The sequence below is a fragment of the Xyrauchen texanus genome, chromosome 4, assembly GCF_025860055.1.
Source record: "Xyrauchen texanus isolate HMW12.3.18 chromosome 4, RBS_HiC_50CHRs, whole genome shotgun sequence".
NCBI lineage: Eukaryota > Metazoa > Chordata > Actinopteri > Cypriniformes > Catostomidae > Xyrauchen > Xyrauchen texanus.
The window spans coordinates 44,734,031-44,755,853 of NC_068279.1; the positions used below are offsets into that span (position 1 = coordinate 44,734,031).

At 40.0% G+C, this 21,823-nt stretch overlaps 1 protein-coding gene across 3 annotated transcripts; it reads left to right on the forward strand.

Moving 5' to 3' along the window:
- The first annotated feature begins 2,316 nt into the window (after window positions 1-2,316).
- On the forward strand, window positions 2,317-19,105 carry LOC127642942 (uncharacterized protein C2orf42 homolog). Of its 3 annotated transcripts, XM_052125407.1 has the most exons (9): window positions 2,317-2,450; window positions 5,720-6,758; window positions 7,477-7,590; window positions 7,959-8,075; window positions 10,190-10,294; window positions 10,768-10,875; window positions 15,552-15,652; window positions 15,752-15,920; window positions 18,727-19,105. In XM_052125407.1, exons 2-9 carry the CDS (start codon window positions 5,738-5,740, stop codon window positions 18,924-18,926), a joined length of 1,935 nt encoding a protein of 644 aa, XP_051981367.1. In that variant the 5' UTR covers window positions 2,317-2,450; window positions 5,720-5,737; the 3' UTR covers window positions 18,927-19,105. The 3 variants fall into 3 exon arrangements, with proteins under 3 accessions (XP_051981367.1, XP_051981368.1, XP_051981369.1); XM_052125408.1 differs by lacking the exon at window positions 10,768-10,875; XM_052125409.1 differs by lacking the exon at window positions 7,959-8,075.
- The last annotated feature ends 2,718 nt before the right edge of the window (window positions 19,106-21,823 follow it).

Genomic DNA, 21,823 nt, shown 5'->3' on the forward strand with positions numbered 1-21,823 from the left:
TTTTCCTACATTTGACCTTGTGTAGACAGAAAAGCATCTTTGTTGCAATGCTAGCACTCTCTTGTACGTGTTATATAGCCTATTTAATACACAGAGAGACACGCACACACAGCTCTGGAAAAAAAATAAAATGATCAGTTTCTCTGGATTTAATATTTAGAAGTACGTGTTTGAGTAAAATGTCAATTTTTGTTTTACCCTATAAAGTACTCACAGCATTTCTCCCAAATTCCAAATAAAAATATTGTAATTTAGAGCATTTATTTGCAGAAAAAGATGCAGTGTTTTAAGACCTCAAATAATGCAAAGAAAACAAGTATATATTTTTAAACAACACAATATTAATATAAAGTCCATATTTAAAATGTGTAAAATATACATAAAAAAAAAAAAAACAGATTGGCTGTTGTAATGATAGTTGTACATAAACTTGCAAAATGTATATCAGGATACTACAGCACACTACTAAGAACCATGGTGTGGTATCTTGATGTTTAATATGTATTTAAATGAATAGGTGTCATTAATGTTCCTTTTATTAGGCCACTATGAAAATTGTTAATATTTTATTATTACTCAACTAATAAACAAATTCATAATACGCAATAAACTGTTAAGCATTGTGGCTAATATGAGTGTAGTAATGTTAACATTAACACATTATCTTGTATTACCATATATAGCCTACATAAAAATGAATGGTTATTTGTTTTATTTGTGTGCTTTTCTGTGTAGATTGAAATTGTTTTCATACTTAGAAATATAAATTGAAATGATTTGATATTACGAACAAAGGCACCACTGACAGCAGTAACAGGCACAAATAATAAAAAAAAAAGACATTTGATACAATAACGAGATACAGTTGTCCAGTATCTGTGACTGCGAAGAACATCAAAAACTAGCACGGGTGCAATAACATGCAGTATTTTCACAGTTTAATTGCATATGTTAAATTTAAATGTATATATATAATAAAGATGCTCAGGGTCCCTGCTCATCTGTGTGAACATGCTGCATGGAGGCATGAGGACTGCAGATGTGGCCAGGGCAATAAATTGCAATAATGTCCATACTGTGAGACGCCTAAGACAGCACTACAGGGAGACAGGAAGGACAGCTGATCGTCCTCACAGTGGCAGACCACGTGTAACAACACCTGCACAGGATCAGTACATCCGAATATCACACCTGCGGGACAGGTACAGGATGGCAACAACAACTGCCCAAGTTACACCAGGAACGCACAATCCCTCCATCAGTGCTCGGAATGTCCGGAATAGGCTGAGAGATGCTGGACTGAGGGCTTGTAGGCCTGTTGTAAGGCAGATCCTTACCAGACATCACTGGCAACAACGTCGCCTATGGGCACAAACCAACCTTCGCTGACCAGACAGGATTAGCAAAAAGTGCTCTTCACTGACGAGTGGCGGTTTCGTCTCACCAGGGGTGATGGTCAGACTTGCGATTATCGTCGAAGGAATGAGCGTTACACCGAGGCCTGTACTCTGGAGCGGGATCGATTTAGAGGTGGAGGGTCCGTCATAGTCTGGGGCGGTGTGTCACTGCATCATCTGAGCTTGTTGTCACTGCAGGCAATTTCAACACTGCGTTACAGGGAAGACATCCTCCTCCCTCATGTGGTACCCTTCCTGCAGGCTAATCCTGACATGACCCTCCAGCATGACAATGCCACCAGGCATACTGCTCATTCTGTGCGTGATTTCCTGCAAGACAGTAATGTCAGTGTTCTGACATGGCCAGCGAAGAGCCCGGATCTCAATCCAATTGAGCACGTCTGGGACCTGTTGGATCGGAGGGTGAGGGCTAGGGCAAGTCTGGGAACTTGCAAGTGCCTTGTGGAAGAGTGGGGTAACATCTCACAGCAATAACTGGCAAATCTGGTGCAGTCCATGAGGAGGAGATGCACTGCAGTATTTAAATTAACTGGTGGCCACACCAGATACTGACTGTTACTTTTTCAGGGACACATTATTCTATTTCTGTTAGTCACATGTCTGTGAAACTTTGTTCAGTTTATGCCTTAGTTGTTGAATCTTTTTATGTTGATACAAATATTTACACTTGTTAAATTTGTTGAAAATAAAAGCAGTTGAAATTGAGTTATATAATTGTATACAAAAATTATATTATTGTTAATAAACAACCAGAAAATAATTAATCCACCAAAATGTTAATAAGCTGGTAAATAATTTGAGAATCGCTGCTGACTTCAGTTTCCAGGACGGTTCTGATTGGTCGCTGTGTGACCAATCAGGTGGCTCGTTACAGCCGCAGCAGAGTGTCTGTATGTAAGGAGGAATGGCGACGGCTACTGAAGATTATATGTGAAATCCTGCAAGGGATCTGACCACTGAGCGCTCGCGATCCGCCGTTGTTGAGGTTTTCGCGTTCATCATCCACTTCACTCCATAATTCATTATCACACGGTGAATGTTTAGCCCAGACTAGTCGAAACGCATCAATGTCTTTCATGCTTTGTTAAACTATACTAATGTAAAATGTCAACAGCATTTCACTGACTTTCAAAAAATGTGTGTATAATATTCATGTTTTTTCTGTTTAGATAAATTCTGTTTACAGTTTGAAGTATGAACTAAAAATATTACAATATTTTTTCTACTTTCTGATGAGGGGTTTGAATGATTAATTATTTAGCCTAATAATAATTTTGTATTTTAGTTATCATCTATCATTATATATGCTTAATGAGTTATGTTGGCTAACCTTTAAAATGAGAAATTTCAATAACATCAAGTAACATGGTCTTTGTACTTGAACATAGTAATACCATGGTATTCCTTAAAATACCTTGTTTTACCATATCTAAAAAATTAAAAAAGAAATACTAAAAACCACCAAAGGTGGTTTGCTGGTCTTTGTTGGTTTAAGCTTGTCTGCAAGCCTGCTCTAACAAGTGCCCTAAACTCTTCTAAAACTATTAAACCAGACCTGTCTGACCAGTGGACATGGTGGCCATTTAAGACCAGCAAACCACCTGAAGGCCCCAGCACACTTAAGAAGTTCTTCTTCGTTCAGAGGTAAAAAGAAGTTCGAAACAGCTGAGCAACAACATATTGTTTGTGTACATTTAGACACCTGCCATACTGCTAGGGGAGGCGTTTAGAAGTACAAATATGACAATTTATACAAACAAGACTACATTAACCTGAGGGCCTGGGTAGCTCAGCAAGTATTGACGCTGACTACCATCCCTGGAGTTGCGAGTTCGAATCCAGTGTGTGCTGAGTGACTCCAGCCTGGTCTCCTAAGCAACCAAATTGGACCGGTTGCTAGGGAGGATAGAGTCACATGGGGTAACCTCCTCGTGGTCATGATGAGGGGTTCTTGCTCTCAGTGGGGCGCGTGGTAAGTTGTGCGTGGATCATACAGAGTAGTGTGTGCCTCCACATGCTGGGAGTCTCCGCGGTGTCATGCACAACGAGCCACGTGATAAATTGCGCGGATTAACTGTCTCAGAAATGGAGGCAACTGAGCCTTGTCCGCACCTTGACCGCACCACCACGAGGACCTAGTAAGTAGTTGGAATTGGGCATTCCATATTGGGGAGAAAAGGGGATTAATAAAGAAAAAAAGACTACATTAACATTAAATAATGTGACATTCTCAATGACTTCATGTCTCATTCTATGAGTACAATTAAAATTAGATCAGTAAAAGAAGCTGTATTAATCACTCAATGATGATTTAAAGTACAATATATATACACTCACCTAAAGGATTATTAGGAACACCTGTTCAATTTCTCATTAATGCAATTATCTAAACAACCAATCAAATGGCAGTTGCTTCAATGCATTTAGGGGTGTGGTCCTGGTCAAGAAAATCTCCTGAACTCCAAACTGAATGTCAGAATGGGAAAGAAAGGTGATTTAAGCAATTTTGAGCATGGCATGGTTGTTGGTGCCAGACGGGCCGGTCTGAGTATTTCACAATCTGCTCAGTTACTGGGATTTTCACGCACAACCATTTCTAGGGTTTACAAAGAATGGTGTGAAAAGGAAAAACATCCAGTATGCGGCAGTCCTGTGGGCTAAAAATGCCTTGTTGATGCTAGAGGTCAGAGGAGAATGGGCCGACTGATTCAAGCTGATAGAAGAGCAACTTTGCCTGAAATAACCACTCGTTACAACCGAGGTATGCAGCAAAGCATTTGTGAAGCCACAACACGCACAACCTTGAGGCGGATGGGCTACAACAGCAGAAGACCCCACTGGGTTTCCACTACAAATAGGAAAAAGAGGCTACAATTTGCAAGAGCTCACCAAAATTGGACAGTTGAAGACTGGAAAAATGTTGCCTGGTCTGATGAGTCTCGATTTCTGTTGAGACATTCAGATGGTAGAGTCAGAATTTGGCGTAAACAGAATGAGAACATGGATCCATCATGCCTTGTTACCACTGTGCAGGCTGGTGTTGGTGGTGTAATGGTGTGGGGGATGTTTTCTTGGCACACTTTAGGCCCCTTAGTGCCAATTGGGCATCGTTTAAATGCCATGACCTACCTGAGCATTGTTTCTGACCATGTCCATCCCTTTATGGCCACCATGTACCATCCTCTGATGGCTACTTCCAGCAGGATAATGCACCATGTCACAAAGCTCGAATCATTTCAAATTGGTTTCTTGAACATGACAATGAGTTCACTGTACTAAAATGGCCCCCACAGTCACCAGATCTCAACCCAATAGAGCATCTTTGGGATGTGGTGGAACGGGAGCTTCGTGCCCTGGATGTGCATCCCACAAATCTCCATCAACTGCAAGATGCTATCCTATAAATATGGGCCAACATTCCTAAAGAATGCTTTCAGCACCTTGTTGAATCAATGCCACGTAGAATTAAGGCAGTTCTGAAGGCGAAAGGGGGTCAAACACTGTATTAGTATGGTGTTCCTAATAATCCTTTAGGTGAGTGTATATATACGCAGTAGTTCATGTGTAATTTGTAATATTTACCTTTTGCATTCATGGTGCTAATGCGATATGTGGCTATAATATGCACCGATTACACTTATTGTAATTAATGATGACACTGATACTACTGCAAAGATGGGTGTATAAAAGAGTGTTAATTGGTAGAATACAGACAAAAGAATGATGATAGGCATATGTTAATTTTTGGCATGCATGTGATTGGCTTTTGCTGCAGAAGGCACATGAGTGAATGGGCACTTCAGAGTATTTGAGTAGATTTGATTCCTATTGACTAATTATACAAAATAAATAAATAAAACACATGACATGGTCTTGGAAAATGTTTCTATGCAAATTATCATACATATATAGGTAAATCTGCACCAGTTCGCTAATAATTCTGCACGCCAGTGTTTTATGTCGATTGAACTCCAGGTGACACCTACCGATGACGTGGACCAATGGCAGTATGAAAGTGTAAGACGTTTTCCAGCAAGTTGTTACAAATTACCTAACTGAACTCAAAAGCACCTTCGTTTAGGGCAGATTTTATTCTAAATGACGTCACACCCATTCGTTCTTTGATATCGTATAAAGTGTGCAGGGGCTTTTAGGCTTGTCTACAATGGGGTTTTTTCCCCCAGCATGTAATCATTCAGTGCCATGGTATTTCCAATTGATACCATCACTCTACCCTGGTATTACCTATGATGCCTTATTTGCTAAATAGTAAAATTGTCCTTTATCACTTTCGGCTTTAGTGTACATGTGAAACCAAAATGGAAGGCCCTCTGGTGAACTCGGGAATACCTCTGGCAAAACAGACCATGGTTTCTCCTGTCACTCAAATATCCAGCAACTTGGCTGGTAAACCTCATGACAAACGGAAGACTCCTGTGTTTCTGTCAAACTTGGGCAAGGCTACCTTAAGAGGCATCCGCAAGTGCCCTAAATGTGGCATTTTCAATGGCACCCGTGGCCTCAGCTGCAAAAACAAAGCCTGTGGAACTATCTTCAGGGATGGAGTCCATGTGATGAAGCATTCAAAGAAGGGATCATCTGAAGTGGTACGAGTCGTGACGGACAGCGGAGGCGGCAAGTCTGGGGGGCCCCAGGTGTTCTCGGTGCGTCAACGATGTCGTGGCTCTGAACAACGAGGTTTTGTTGAGTTGGTCCTCACGGAGACAGCCATTTCTACAGCAGATGGAACCCTACTAACCCGGGTCAATCTCGGTCGCTGTTACATGCCCTCATGCCAGCAGAACGAAAGCGAGTCCATAGTTGATGGTGGCCATCTACAAGGGTTGCAATCATCTAAAAGTCCCTGCACCCATGTGAAGCAAGCCATGGAGTGTCAGGCCCAAGCGACACCGCTGCCACTCAAGAGCTCTATGCTGGAGTCCCTGGTGGCCACTTCCCAGGCTAAGGAGGAGTTGTGGAGGCTGGCTACAGAGACACCTGGGCCCCTAGTGCAGCGGGTCTCTAAAGGGACCCTTATAGTGAAGTGCCAGCCAAGTGCCGCCCACCCTTTGGGACTGCTGCATATGATGGTGTGCTTGTCTGGAGCGAAAATGAAAAGTGAGGGTTCGGCTTCCTTTCACTGTGCATGTCACGATCCCAGTGCCAAGGGGGCATTAGGGCCGAGCAGTTTGGGTCAGCATAGCGTCACGGAAGGAGAACATTCCCATCAGCACAGTTTACCTGAACATTGCCTCCACTTCTATGCCTGTGTTTGTGCCTTCACCAGTGATGACAAGCTGGCCTCTGAGTTTTCAGCTTTTCTCAACAACAGCTTGAATGGTATGACCATAGCTGAGGTTGTCTGCACTTGCACATGAGCTCTGTTGCGAAACCCAAGTATGCTGATACCTTCTAAAGGCTAAAGTATACTTCGGTGCTGCTACATCTCGCTCACTATGGGCAAATGTCTGTGTGTGGGCCGCGGACTGTCTGCATCAGCCTGGTTTTGTTGATGAGCAGACTGTCCACGTCTGAACACTTTGTCTGTGTACGTAAGCTTAACTCATCTGTGATTAATGTATTGTTGTTTTGATTTAATTATTTAAATTGGGTTATAACATGTCTTATACAGTATAAGAGAAATTATGTCTAGACACTAGGTTAGCCATATGGCACACTGGACTCAACTCAGTACTTCTTAGTGCACATAAATCTGCACTTTTGTAAAGTACAATTGAGTAATGAAGAATGGCTTAAACTTAATAGGCTAAAAGTTCACCTGAGGTAACCCTCATTGTGACCTCACGAAAATCTCAATTATCAACCAGCTATAACAAAACAACAACAATAGTCATAAGAATTCAGACTAAATACATTTTTTAATTAAACACTTATTATTTTACTACACAAGTTCCTTGTTTTGACTGACCAAACATAATTCATTCATGTGCAAGTTTTATCGCAAGAGTTTCTGGGTATTCCACACATCTTTTAGTGTTTACCTTTGCATCAGAGATGTCAGAATTATATGTGTGTGTGTGTGTGTGTGTGTGTTCAGGATTGCAGGAGAGGGTAGACACCACAGCACTCAATATATCTGATTCTCATCAGCCCATTGAGCCCAATATCTCTCATCGCTCCAGGAGACTCAAACTTGTGGAGTCCTGTACTGGTAAGCCTAAGCTCATGAGCAGAATCTGTGCCCGCAGAACTACACCCGTAATGATAGCTGAAATTCTTATTAAGTCAGCCGAAATATTATATAAACAAACATAGGTTTTGGGTGGGAAAAGTGCAGAACTTTCAGATTCTTTGGAAATTCAGGAGTTGTGTGGGCACAGATTCAACTTGGGCTGCTGCTCACTGGGTTCAAAATGCATCCTTCCTGGTGCAGTGGATACTCACCTCTGTTTCCCACCCACTAAAATCTGTTGTTGACGTCTAGCTGCTGCTGAAATGTTCTGAAGTTGTTAACCACCTCTGTAATCTGTTTTCCTCTTTAATTTTTTGTCTTTCTGAGCTTATCACTGTTTCACACAGCTCCGTCTGTGTCTTCTCCATCTCTTCTGGCTGTCAAAGACACTTCTGCTCCCACCCTCAGCCAGCGCAAGCCCACTCACAGAAAACACTCCGGTTTCACTGGGCTTAAGAACCCAGGTGCTGCCAGATACTTCCTCTACCAAATGATCTTTCCATCGTCTTCTTTTGACTTTACATCTGTTTCTGATTGCTTTTGTCCATCACTCATGTTCTTTTTTCTCTCATTGTTTTTTTATCACTGTTCAATGTCTCATACAGATTATAAACATTTGTTGATGATTAAAATAATATTCAGGTTTCAATAGAAATTAGCTCAATTAACAGCATTTGTTGTATAATGTTGATTACAGCAAAAAATAATGTCGACTCATCCGTTGTCAAAAAACGTGGTCGCAGTAAGGCACTTATAAAGGAATTGAATGGGGCCAGTCCATAAATGTTCAAATTCACACTGTTTTAAAAGTATAGCCACAAGATGTTAACGTTATACACGTCAACGTGATTGTAGTGTAATAAAATTGCTTACAAACCTTATCTGTGTTAAGTTATAACCAATATTTCAACTTTGTTGCCATTACAATGTAACATTGGTAAATTCAATCTATTAAACGCTGTAAAGTTTACGCACCGGCCCCATTCACTGCCATTGTAAGTGCCTTAATGTAACCACACTTTTTGCTTTTCTTTAAATAAACAAGGGATGAGTTCAATCCTTGTTTTTTTGTGTGTGTGTGTGGTAATCAACATTATGCCACAAATGCTGTCGATTGAGTTTAATTTGTATTGAACATGGAACATTCTTTTAATTTTGAGAGATTTTAATCTTATAGTTTGAAAATGCAATGTAATCGATGATGTACACATGGATTACAATACCATAATAGTTTGATGATGACAAGTTAAGCTCAATCGACAGCAGTTGTGGCATTATATTTATAACCACAAAAACACATTTTGACTTGTCCCTCCTTTTTTTCTTTAAACAATCGTGCAAAAATCGAGCTTACGGCAAGGCACTTACAATGGAAGTGAGTTTCTAACCTTTTCTGTGTAAAGTTATATCCAATTTTACAACTTCGTTGCCATGACCACTTAACCCTGCAAACCCTAATATGACTGTAAAAATTACAATTTAAAACAACTTAACAGCTCAAATAATACACAAGTTTTAACAGAAGAATTAATGTTTGTGTTGAGTGTTTTTATAAATTAATAAGCTTCACATTTCTCCCTTTAAACCTGTGGTTCTTAAATTTATTTGGTCATGCCCCCTTTAAAAAATAAAAAATAAAAAACCTAATCGAAAGTAATCAAATTGTACAAGATTAACAGCATTTTCTTTCATCTTCATATCACGTTAAAAAAAAAAGAATCTGAATGAATGAACAAGTCACCATGCTGACATTGTTCTGTTATATTATGTATACTTTCTGTATTACATCAATACATTAAACATTTTAATTATGCCTATACACTTTCAAACCATACACAACCTGAAGGATAAATAAATAGTGTTACTGCTGCAGGAGCAACCCCTGGGCATAAACAAAAGTGCAATTTGAATCCTCCATCTGCAGACATTTACACTGCATTTAAATAATAATAATTGAAAGAATTCATACCTGTGAACGTTAATCCACCTCTGTAGTATCTATAAAAGCATTTTTAAACGCCAGTAAACTTCCCGTAAGAATAAACGACCGTGATTAGCCCATCCTGTCCAGAGCTGAGGGATGAGAGGATGAAGATGAAGTTCCAAAAGCACCATACAAGTTGTCCGAGACATCTTTGTTTACATAAGCCCAGCTGAGAGTGCACCTGATATGGCTACATGCTTCGTGCCATTTGCCCTGCATACCCATAGTTTAAACAAGGCAGGAGAAAAGGCAGAGGTGAAGAAATTGCGCACATTGGTTCTTGCGTATATTGTCACTGTTTTTACTGAATGTGTGAAAGTGATTTAAGAACGAACTTCCACGCCCCAATTACAATACCTTCCTGCCCACACTTTGAGAAACACTGCTTTAAACCCTCCAAAAATTGTCCCCATTCACTTCCATTGTAAGTGTTTCTCTGTAATTCTTTTCATTAAGCTTTTTTTTTAATGAAAAGGAAGTTTGAGTCGAAATATTTTTTGTGGTAATCATTATTATGCCACCAAATGCTTTCAATTGAGCTCCACTTGTATTGAACCCAGAGTTTTTCTTTATGTGATTGGGTGAATGAAACAGGAAGCAATCAGCCAGTGAATGAGGCACATGTGTCATTGGGGTTCCAGCAGTGGTTGGCCAGCATCACCGAGAGGATCCATCAGACAATGCACTTCCAGTTTGACGGTGAGAGAATATTAAAGAGAAAGTTCACCCAAAAATGAAAACTATGTCATTATCTATTCACCATTTAATTCCAAAACGATATGTTTTAATCATTCACACTTACTGGTGCAACAAATTTAAACTTATTGCATTACGATCAGTTACGAGACATGAACCAATGATGTCACTGATGTCAAACTTGACATAGCAACACTATTGTACGGATTCATTTTATTATTCATTTTATAATTATTTACATTCACTTCCATTGAATGGAAAGCAGCAGCCTGTAAAATCTGCAAAGTGTCTCTTTTTGTGTTCCACAGAAGAAAGAAAGTCATAGGAGTTTAGCACTATATGAGGGTGAGTAAATGATGAATTTTTGGGTGAACTATTCTTTTAAGCGTTCATCACATCAGTTGAAGCTTCGGTTCAGATGTTGTGAAGTTAAAATGTTGAGTTGATGCTGATGTTGAAGAATATAATATGAACAGGGAAGCCGGAGCCGCTTGTGTTCCACATCCCACAGGCTTTCTTTAATGCCCTACAGCAGCGTTTGTCATTGGGCTCAAAGAAGAGAAGACTGCCCAACTATACCACCAGTGAGTTTTTAATTTAAAGATCATTATGTGGAGCCATTAGCATCACCTTTTATATTGATTTTGTACTATTGTACAATCTAATCATTATTAAATCAACAGATCAGGGGTGTAGCATCCATTACTTTATCAATTAAAGTTTCATAAATTTTCTGTGTTCATCTATGTTTTGTTTTCAATTATTTGGGAGATAGTCAGTGCCTATGCCATACTTGCTCCGCCTCTGAAACAGTTTTCCATTTTATATGATATTCAACCCCTCCTCATAAACCACCTGCTATATAGAGACCAGTTTTCACAATCAATTTCCTGATGGATAAATTGTAGTGTTTCCCTTTTTCTTTTTGACCATCCTGTTACTACGGATTCCCTTAGAGGACAGGACTGGAATTGTTTTTAGAGCATTTGTGTGCCCTCGCAGTAAGTTTATTTTCCCTTGCAGAAAGTTTTGCATGCCCTCGCAATAGTTTACATTCCCTTGCTATATATATAAATTTACCATGGTTTTACTACAGTAACCATATTTTAACCATGATATTCTTACTGTACGTTCACACCAGAAGCGGCGAGAGCGTCAAAATTCGCTCTGGCTGCCCTGCCTTCGACGCTCAAGGACGCTCGTGGACGCTCTGACGTAGTTGAAATAGGCGGCAACGTTTGTTCAGAATGCTTTGTTTTGTGAACTATATTTAAAGGGGCCACAATTTAAACATCCAGACATGTCGACCATTTACTTTTTGCCGACCTATCACAAGTAGCGTATATCCTCATGAACTCTTTAAAATGTGAAAATAAGAAATCGATAGATGGCAGTAAGTAATTAAAATTATAGTTGTTTGTTATAAAAAATAAAATACATTTGTAATAATAACTGTGGTCTTGGTCATATATTACAGGGAAACCCGTCATGGCAATAATTCGTTTCTCCTCCATTTTATCTTCGGAACGAATGCTTGGTGGGAACCAAAGTTTACACGGTTATGTTCTCTAGACTTCGCTAGAGCGGAGCACTTCTATATTCCAATAGGTTGCCGCCGAACCGCGTCACAGCTCATTACCATAATGTTGACTGCACTTGAACTTCCATCTGACACCCACGCCGCCCAAGACTCGCCGCGCCGCTTCTCGCTGCCGAGAGACGCTGGCTGTCATTGAAAATAAATTACTTCCGGACGATTTGACGCTCTCGCCGCCTCTGGTGTGAACGTACGGTCAGTGAAACAGTAATTATACAGGAAATGTATTCAAACTATTGCAAGGGAACACAAAACTTATTGCATGGGAACTCAAACTATTGCGAGATAACGCTAAACTTATTGAATGTTAACGCAAAACATATTGCGAGGGAGTGCTATAGTTATTGCGAGGGAACGCAAACTATTGTGAGGAATGCTAAACTTATTGCATGGGAACGCAAAACGTATTGCGAGGGAATGCTAAACTTAATGTGAGGGACTATTGTGAAGGTATTAAAAACGTATCACGAGGGAACGCTAATCTTATTTCGAGGGAACGCAAACTATTGCAAGGGAATGCTAAACTTAACGCAAGGGAACACAAACTATTGCAAGGAAAAGCAAAACTTATTTTGAGGGAACTAAAATTGTTGTGAGGTAACACAAACTATTGTGCAGGAAAACTAAACTTATTGCGAGGGAATGGAAACTATTGTGAGGAAACGCTTAACTTATTGCATTGGAACGGCAAACGTATTGCGAGGGAATGCTAAACTTAATGTGAGGGAATGCAAAACTTATCACGAGGGAACCCAAACTATTGCAAGGAAAAGCAAAACTTATTTCGAGGGAGAGCTGAAATTGTTGCGAGGTAACGCAAACAATTGTGCAGGAGCACTAAACTTATTCTGAGGGAATGCAACTATTGCAAGGAACGCAAAACTTAATGCAAGGGAAAGCAAAACGTATCACGAGGGAACGTTAAACTTATTGTGAGGGAACACAAAATTGAATGTGAGGGAGAGCAAAACTTAATGCGAGAGAGCACAAAACTTAATGCGAGGGAGCGCAAAACTTAACGCGAGAGAGAGCGCAAAACTTAATGCGATGGAGCGCAAAACTTAATGCGAGAGAGCACAAAACTTAATGCGAGGGAGCGCAAAACTTAATGCGAGAGAGCACAAAACTTAATGCGAGGGAGCTCAAAACCTATCGTGAGGAAGTGCAAAACTTCCTGAGGGAACGCAAACTATTGTGAATGAACAGAAAACCTTTGCAAGGGAACACTAAACTTCTTGTATGGGAATGCTAAACTTATTGCGAGGGAACACTAAACTTTTTGTGTGGGAAACAAACTATTGAGGGAATGCTAAACTTATTGCGAGGAAACGCTAAACTTATTGGGAGGGAACGCAAAACGTATCGCGAGGGATCACAAAGCTTATTGCGAGGAAATGCAAAATTTATTGCGAGGGAACGCAAACTATTGCGAAGGAATGCAAAAATTATTGCAAGGGAATGCAGAACTTATTTCGTGGGAACGCTAAAATTGTTGTTAGGTAACGCAAACTATTGCAAGGGGGCGCAAAACTTATCACGAGGGAACTTTAAACTTATTGCGAGGGAACGCTAAACTTATTGCGAGGTAACGCGTATCATTAGAGAACACAAACTATTGCGAGGGAACAAAAAAACGTAATGTGAGAGAGCACAAAACTTAATGTGAGAGAGCACAAAACTTGATGTGAGGGAGCGCAAAACTTAATGCAAAGGAGCGCAAAACTTAATGCGAAGGAGCGCAAAACTTAATGTAAGGGAGTGCAAAACTTAATGCGAAGGAGCGCAAAACTTAATGTGAGAGAGCGCAAAACTTAATGTGAGAGAGCACAAAACTTAATGTGAGAGAGCGCAAAACTTAATGTGAGAGAGCACAAAACTTAATGTGAGAGAGCACAAAACTTAATGTGAGGGAGCGCAAAACTTAATGCGAAGGAGCGCAAAACTTAATGTGAGAGAGCACAAAACTTAATGTGAGAGAGCACAAAACTTAATGTGAGGGAGCGCAAAACTTAATGTGAGAGAGCACAAAACTTAATGTGAGAGAGCACAAAACTTAATGTGAGGGAGCGCAAAACTTAATGCGAAGGAGCGCAAAACTTAATGTGAGGGAACGCAAACTATTGTGAGGGAACAGAACATTTTTGCAAGGGAACTCTAAACTTATTGTATGGGAACGCTAAAGTTATCTCGAGGGAACTTTAAACTTATTGTGAGGGAATGCTAAACTATTGCGAGGGAACAAAAAAACATAATGTGAGAGAGCACAAAACGTAATGTGAGGGAGCGCAAAACTTAATGCAAAGGAGCGCAAAACTTAATGGGAGAGAGCACAAAACTTAATGTGAGGGAGCGCTAAACTTAATGTGAGAGAGCGCAAAACTTAATGTGAGAGAGCACAAAACTTAATGTGAGAGAGCACAAAACTTATTGTGAGAGAGCACAAAACTTAATGTGAGGGAGCGCAAAACTTAATGCGAAGGAGCGCAAAACTTAATATGTGGGAACGCTAAACTTATCTCGAGGGAAAGTAAACTATTGCGAGAGAACGCTAAACTTATTGCGAGGTAATGCGTATCATTAGAGAACACAAACTATTGCGAGGGAACAAAAAACTTAATGCGAGGGAGCGCAAAACTTAATGCGAGGGAGCGCAAAACTTAACGTGAGGGAACGCAAACTATTGTGAGGGCACAGAACATTTTTGCAAGGGATCTCTAAACTTATTGTATGGGAACACTAAACTTATCTCGAGGGAAAGTAAACTATTGCGAGGGAACACTAAACTTTTTGTGTGGGAAAGCAAAGTATTGAGGGAATGCTAAACTTATCGCGAGGGAGCACAAAGCTTATTGCGAGGTAATGCTAAACTTATTGTGAGGGAAGGAATACTATCCTGAGGGAGTGCAAAAATGTATCGCAAGGGAACGCTAAACTTCTTGTGAGGGAACACAAAGTATTGTAAGGGAACGCTAAACTTATCACGAGGGAATGCAAACTATTGTTAGGGAACACAAAAATTATAGCGAGGGAGCACAAAACTTATCTTGATGGAATGCTATACTTATTGCGAGGGAACACAAACTATTGCAAGGGAATGCAAAAGTTATCACGAGGGAATGCTAAAGGAATGGCAAGGGAATGCAAACTAGGGGACCTGGGTAGTTCAGTGCTACCACCCCTGGAGTTTGGGCGTGCTGAGTGTCTCTAGCCGGGTCTCCTAATCAACCAAATTGGCCCGGTTGCTAGGGAGGATAGAGTGGATGCCGTGGTGGATGGCCTTTACATGCTCTATGTCTCCGCGGTAACGTGATCAACAAGCCACGTGATAAGATGCGCGGGTTGGCTGTCTCAGACGTGGAGGCAGCTGAGATTTGTCCTCCGTTACCCAGATTGAGGCGAGTCACTACGCCACCAGGACTTAGTGCACATAGGGACAGTTTGCAGCACCCCAAAAAAGTGAATGCAAACTGAACACAAACTATTGCGAGGAACACAATCTATTGCGAGGGCACACTAAACTTGTTTCAGAAAAGAAATGGGGCTCCCTATGTTTCACTCTGACATGCAATTACAATCACTCTGAAATCATGTTACTGAAATAAAATGGGTTGCGAATGTCATTTCATGTTGACTTTAAGCTTTGTTATTTTTTGTTATTTTTAGTATTTGTGCGTAGTGATGCATTGCCTTTGGGCTCCTTCTCTAAATACACCTGGCACATCACCAACTTATTACACGTGAAACGTATCTTTGATACACCAGAGGTATGTGCTCATTTTCTACTTGATTTTACGGCCGCTCTTCTCCCTGTTATTCAAATTAATTTGTTTGGTAATCTAAATGATGTTGCTCTGTTTGAACAGTTACCTCTGGAACTCACTCAGAGTTTTGTCAAGAATAGCGATGGCTCTTATTCACCATACAGCTGTCGGGAGAATCCTCCTGATCCTAGATCCGATGCCTGCAACCATTCATGCTCCAATAAGCCTCTGGCCATCAGACCACTGGAGCTCCGCACCTTCCTCAGAGTGGGTGAGTGCTTGTGCATATATCCACATAGTATACGGCTTAGAAAGTAGTTTGATTGTACTCTTCTTCATTCAAGTAAGTAACAGCTGCTGACTGGACAGCTATTGCGACTGGAAGTAAACTGATCAACTGCCATAGCCAAGAAACTCAATAAAAGACACCTGAATGGAGCGTTCAATGATTTATTCAGGAACAAAAAGAGTTGCTTGTAGATATTTTTTAATAAGTCTAGATATTGAGACTTAGATATTGTTATTAATATTTTGTCCATCCATCCATCCATCTTCAACCGTTTATCTGAAGTCGGGTCGCGGGGCAGCTGCTCCAGCAGGGGGCCCCAAACTTCCCTATCCCTAGCCACATTAACCAGCTCTGACTGGGGGACCCTGAGGCGTTTCCAGGCCAGTGTGGAGATGTAATCTCTCCACCTAATCCTGGGTCTTCCCCAAGGCCTCCTCCCAGCTGGACGTGCCTGAAACACCTTCCTAGGGAGGCGGCCAGGGGGCATCCTTACCAGATGCCCAAACCACCACAACTGACTCCTTTTGACGCAAAGGAGCAGCGGCTCTACTCCGAGCTCCTCACGGATGACTGAGCTGCTCACCCTATCTCTAAGGGAGAAGCCCGCCACCCTTCTGAGGAAGCCCATTTCGGCCGCTTGTACTCGCGACCTAGTTCGACCTAGTTGACCTAGTCATTCGGTCAAAATTTATATTTTGTAGTTTTTTAAAATTCAAAGTCTAACCAACTGTGGGTAATACATTTAACATTCAAGTTTTGAGGAGGAGATTTAGGCTACCTGTTGTGCTTGCTTTATGACATATGACATTTACTTTCCTAATCTGTCAAGGTAGCAATACATTACAAGATTTTACTTAATATTCAATGCATTATCCAACCAACTCTATGAAATATTTTATTACACAGTTCTCAGAAATACTTGATTCTGATTGGTTGCAGCATACTGCGACAAAATACAGCATCAAATATTTTTGCTATGACTGTTAAACTGTATAATTGACCATTGTCCCAGATAACCAATTTCCTACATAGCTACATGTGCAAATTCATGCACAAGATGATCTGGTTTCAATCCCAAGGCCCCCAACTCTCAAGGTGGCTCTATTTGCTGCATCCACCACCCTATTCTCACGGCTTATTTCTTGATTATGACAGGTGGACTGGACATTATCCCTTTCATATTACATTTTGCTAGTGTATATTATTTGCATCAAAGTGCTGTTAAGTTATTAGCATATTCATGTGATCAGCTATAACAGGATGGCCCAACAGACATTTTTGATCAGGCAACCTTTTAGGGTCGAAAGGGAGATTTAGCATGTTTCCGGTAAAGAACATGACACGAACCTCACCATTGTACCCTTGAGCATGCCACTTAAGGGCCCAGCCACTCACTCCCAGCACACAAGTTCTTCTTCATTCTTCGTCAGTGCCAAAAAGAAGTTTGAAACAGCTGAGCAATGACATACTGTTTGCGAACACCCAGACACCTGCCACTCTGCTGTGGGAGGCGTTTGGAGGTACATTTCAATATGAGGACTCTCAAGACTACATGTAACTAATATGACATTAAAATGTGTTATCAATGACTTCATGTCTCATTCTGTGAGTACATTTCAGTGAAGATAAGTCAAATAAGCTGTTTTAAACACTTGATGATGACTTAAAGTAATATATATGCTGTAGAAAATGCGTAATTTGTCTTGTTTACATTCTGAATGAATGATGCTAACATGCTATACGTGGCCATAATATGAGCCGATTACACTCTCTTATTGTAACTTATGATAAAACTAATTCTACTGCAAGATGTGTGTATAAAAGAGTGTTAATGGGTAGAATACAGACAAAAGATTGATAATAGGCATATCTTTTGGCAGATGTGTGAACGGATTTCGACGCAGACGCACATGAGTGAAACAGGATAACAAACATAGAGTGAATGAGCACTTAAGAGTATTTGAGTAGATCTGGTTCCTTTTGAAGACTAATTAATCAAAAAAATCACATGACACGGTCTTGGAAAAAGTCTCTAAAGCCGCCTTTTCACTGCATCCGACCAATGATAGACCGGAAGTAAGTCATTTCCAATGGAGAGAGTTGTGTGGGGGCTGCATGGGGTTCTGACCATCTCCGAATGTGACATTTTCAGATCCGATTTGAGCTTCGGCTGCATTGAAATATTTCAACTCGTGCAACTAGACCGTATGCGACCGCCCGACCAGATGTGATGTATTCATGCAAAGCTATCAGTGTGAAGTGAGAAATATCAATTAATTTTGACCTAAACTTTATACTAAATGCCTGCTACTTCTGAATTTTGGACAAATGTGAACATAGAAGCTTTTTATTACAGTAAATGTGTAATTAAACGTGTAAATGTGTCATTTATTTCTGCACATGCAAAATCTACAGTACATACTGTATTTGCATATTTAAAAGCACATCTATGAATTTCTGCTTCCCATTTTCTGAATTAAGGTTGTTGTTGCTATAAAATAATACTAACTATAAAAACAGTATTAACAATAAATAATATTATTAATAATAAAATCCATTATGAGCAATGTGACAAATGACAGATGATGACTGCCATTAGCGGTAGAAATACAACAGTCTTATGTGAATGTCTGAGACAGTAAAAAGGCAGCTTAATGTTGAAAGATCGTAAACCATTCCAGCATCAATTTTCTATTAAGTAAACCTCGGGAAGTTCCACCTGGGGCATTATCAATATAACATGGTGCACCACATTATATGACTGAGACACTGTGGTATCATCTCTCAGGGACATGTTCTGCAGAGCAGACGGAGCCGGTGCCCTTTGTGATTGAATGGATCCCAGACATCCTCCCACACTCACAGGTGGGAGAATTGAGGATCCGGTTTGAGTATGGCCATCAGCTGGGCAGTAAACCTGAACACTGCAAGAGCTCTGGCACAGAGAAAACTGAACAAACAGTTACAGAGGCCAACCAAAACCAGTGAAGACCAGCTGTAGAAGTGATGCAAGTCCCTGGATCATCAGATACTTATACAATTAATTTACAGTTACAATAATGAATCTTATTTGGAAAGATCTAAGTCAATTCCATCTTCCATAATGCAATTATCGGATGATTTTTAAAAGGAATATTAAAGGGATAGTACACCCAAAAATGAAAGAATATCTCAGCACTAGAGGTCTATACAATACAAGTGAATGGTGTCCAGAACTTTGAAGCTCCTGAAAGCACCTAAATGCAGCATAAAAGTAGTCAATAAGAGTCTGTGGTGGGCTGTGCATTTTAATTCTAGGCCTTCATTGTGATTCATGCCATTAAGAAAACACAGTTTCACAATGAATAAGACACCCTATGCCTTTAATTAAGACACCCTATGCAGCTAATTAATAATACCAATTGACATTTTTAAAACACGTCCACACATGAAAGCCAGAACTTGAAACGACACTTAATGCTCAAGCAAGACTCATTTTAACTGCAGTATGACTGTTTTGTGAAATGAACGTCTCCCGAACAGACATTCAAAAATCATAATTTTTAATATGAATCTAATAAAAAGGTCTATAATACCTGGAATAATCTAATAATATTCGCGATTTAAATGTTGTTGCAATAAATGTTGTTTTGTCAGGGTATGCGGGTTATGCAGCGTTCCATTTAAGTTGGATGTGGGATATTCCTACTTGATATCTCAGAACATAAAAGGCATTTCATTCCCTGATATTCGGAACTGCAACACTCCCGTTAGTTTAGCAGGAGTTTGACTCTCATTAGAGATGTCTCCTAGCAACCCAACTGATAAACAGTGCTGCAGCCCTAGCATTTGTGCTTCAGGTGTATGATTATCAAAAGAGATTATAATGTTTTATACACCTGTTTCGCTGGCGTTTGTAAAACCAGCTTTAAAGTCATGTAATGTGGAAACAAACTAATTTATACTTGACACATGTTAGGCCAGCAGAGAAGGCTTTGCTGGGCCTGAGTATTCGCCACTGATAAGAGTCCAGTGGTTAAATCAATGTCCTTTGAAGTGATTCAGTCGATTTTGGATAAGAACAGCCCAGTATAACTCCTTCTACATGATAAATCATGACATCTGCAGTCTCCTTGGTGATCATGATTTCAATCTTATTTACACTCGGTTTGGGCCATCTAGCGCTCTGTGCATATGTCAAACACTAGGAAGTGTAATCGAGCTTGAAATCATGATTGTGCCTAGAAACTGCAATTTTGTGAAAAGAGTTATATTTTGGACTGTGCTCGCCCTAAACCAATTGGATCGCTTCAGAAGATTTGGATTTAACCACTGGAGGTATATGGATTTCTTTTAAGCTGACTTTATGTGCTTTTTGGAGCTTCAAAGTTTTGATCACCATTCACTTGCATTGTATGGACCTACAGAGCTGAAATATTCTTCTAAAAATCTTCATTTGTGTTCTGCAGAAGAAAGTCACACACATCTGGGATGGCATGAGGGAGAGTAAATTATTAGAGAATTTTCATTTTTGGGTGAAATGTCCCTTTGATATTAACAGTATTTTCAGGTGTTTACCAAAAAGTTTTAATGCAAATCTTACACTGTGTCCTAACTGTACGTGTATTGATAAAGCAAAAATCTGTCAAATGTATCTCTTCTACATGTAGGAGTTTTTGTCCTAACCAGCCATCAGTTTCTATTTCTGCAGCATTGCACTGGGTAGTCCTGCCCACTGTGAACTTTCATTGGTCCAAAATCCAAATTCTCATAACAGTACATTAAGCATCAGTTGTAATTGCCTGAGATTGTGCTGCATCGTGCAGAATTATCACGTTGAGTGTGGACAGACAAATAGCTTGTCGCTAGAATCTGATCGCAACACGTCTTGTTAGGACACGCTTTTATTGTTGAGTAGATTGAGAAAACTGTTTGCCGGTACTCAGGGTTATCTTTCATTGTCATGTTTAGTTTTGGTTTATAGAGCATCTGACATGAGCCAGACATTGACAGTCACAGATGTAAAATGTTTATGTAAATGTACAACTAAATAATGCAGTATTAATATATGTTATGTGCGATACAAAAAAAAAACTATTCATGATTTCTAGAACTCTCATGAAACACAGGAAATTGTCAAATATAACCATTGTTCCCACAGTCAACTATTTATTTTAGCATGACTTTTCACTTATGTTCACTTTATGTTAACATTTCACTTAGTACAGTAGAAATGTTGTTTATTGGGAAACTGTTCAGATGTTTAGTTCAGTTGGACTGTGCTAATGACAAGTTCATGTTATCAAAAATCCTGTAATTTTTTGATGCCTTTTGCATTCTTGTATAAATGCTCAGAAATGGGAACGTATTGAGAGAATGCAGTATTGTACGAGCCATTTAGAGCATTGGTTCTCAACCTGGACTCCAAGGCCCCCCATTGTTGGAGAAAATATTTGAAGTTCTCCCATGTAGGCTATACGATGTTTATATTATTGTTATAACTTGTGATTCCAGAAATGTCTAAGACTGTATATTCTTCATAAAAAGCAAGCTGATGAATTATAATAATTATATAAAGATTATAATAATATCATGTTTTAAATAAATGGTAAATGGTCTGCACTTATATAGCGCCTTTTTAACCTTAGTGGTATTCAAAGGGCTTTACACTGCGTCTCATTCACCCATTCACACACCAATGTTGGCAGAGCTGCCATACAAGATGCTAGCCTGCCATTGGGAGCAACTTGGGCTTCAGTGTCTTGCCCAAGGACACTTTGGCATGTGGAGTCGTGTGGGCCGGGAATCGAACCACCAACCCCGTGATTAGTGGCCAACCCGCTCTACCACCTGAGCCGCAGCCATGGCTTAAAATCATTTTAACAGATCTTGAGGCCCCCTTGTGG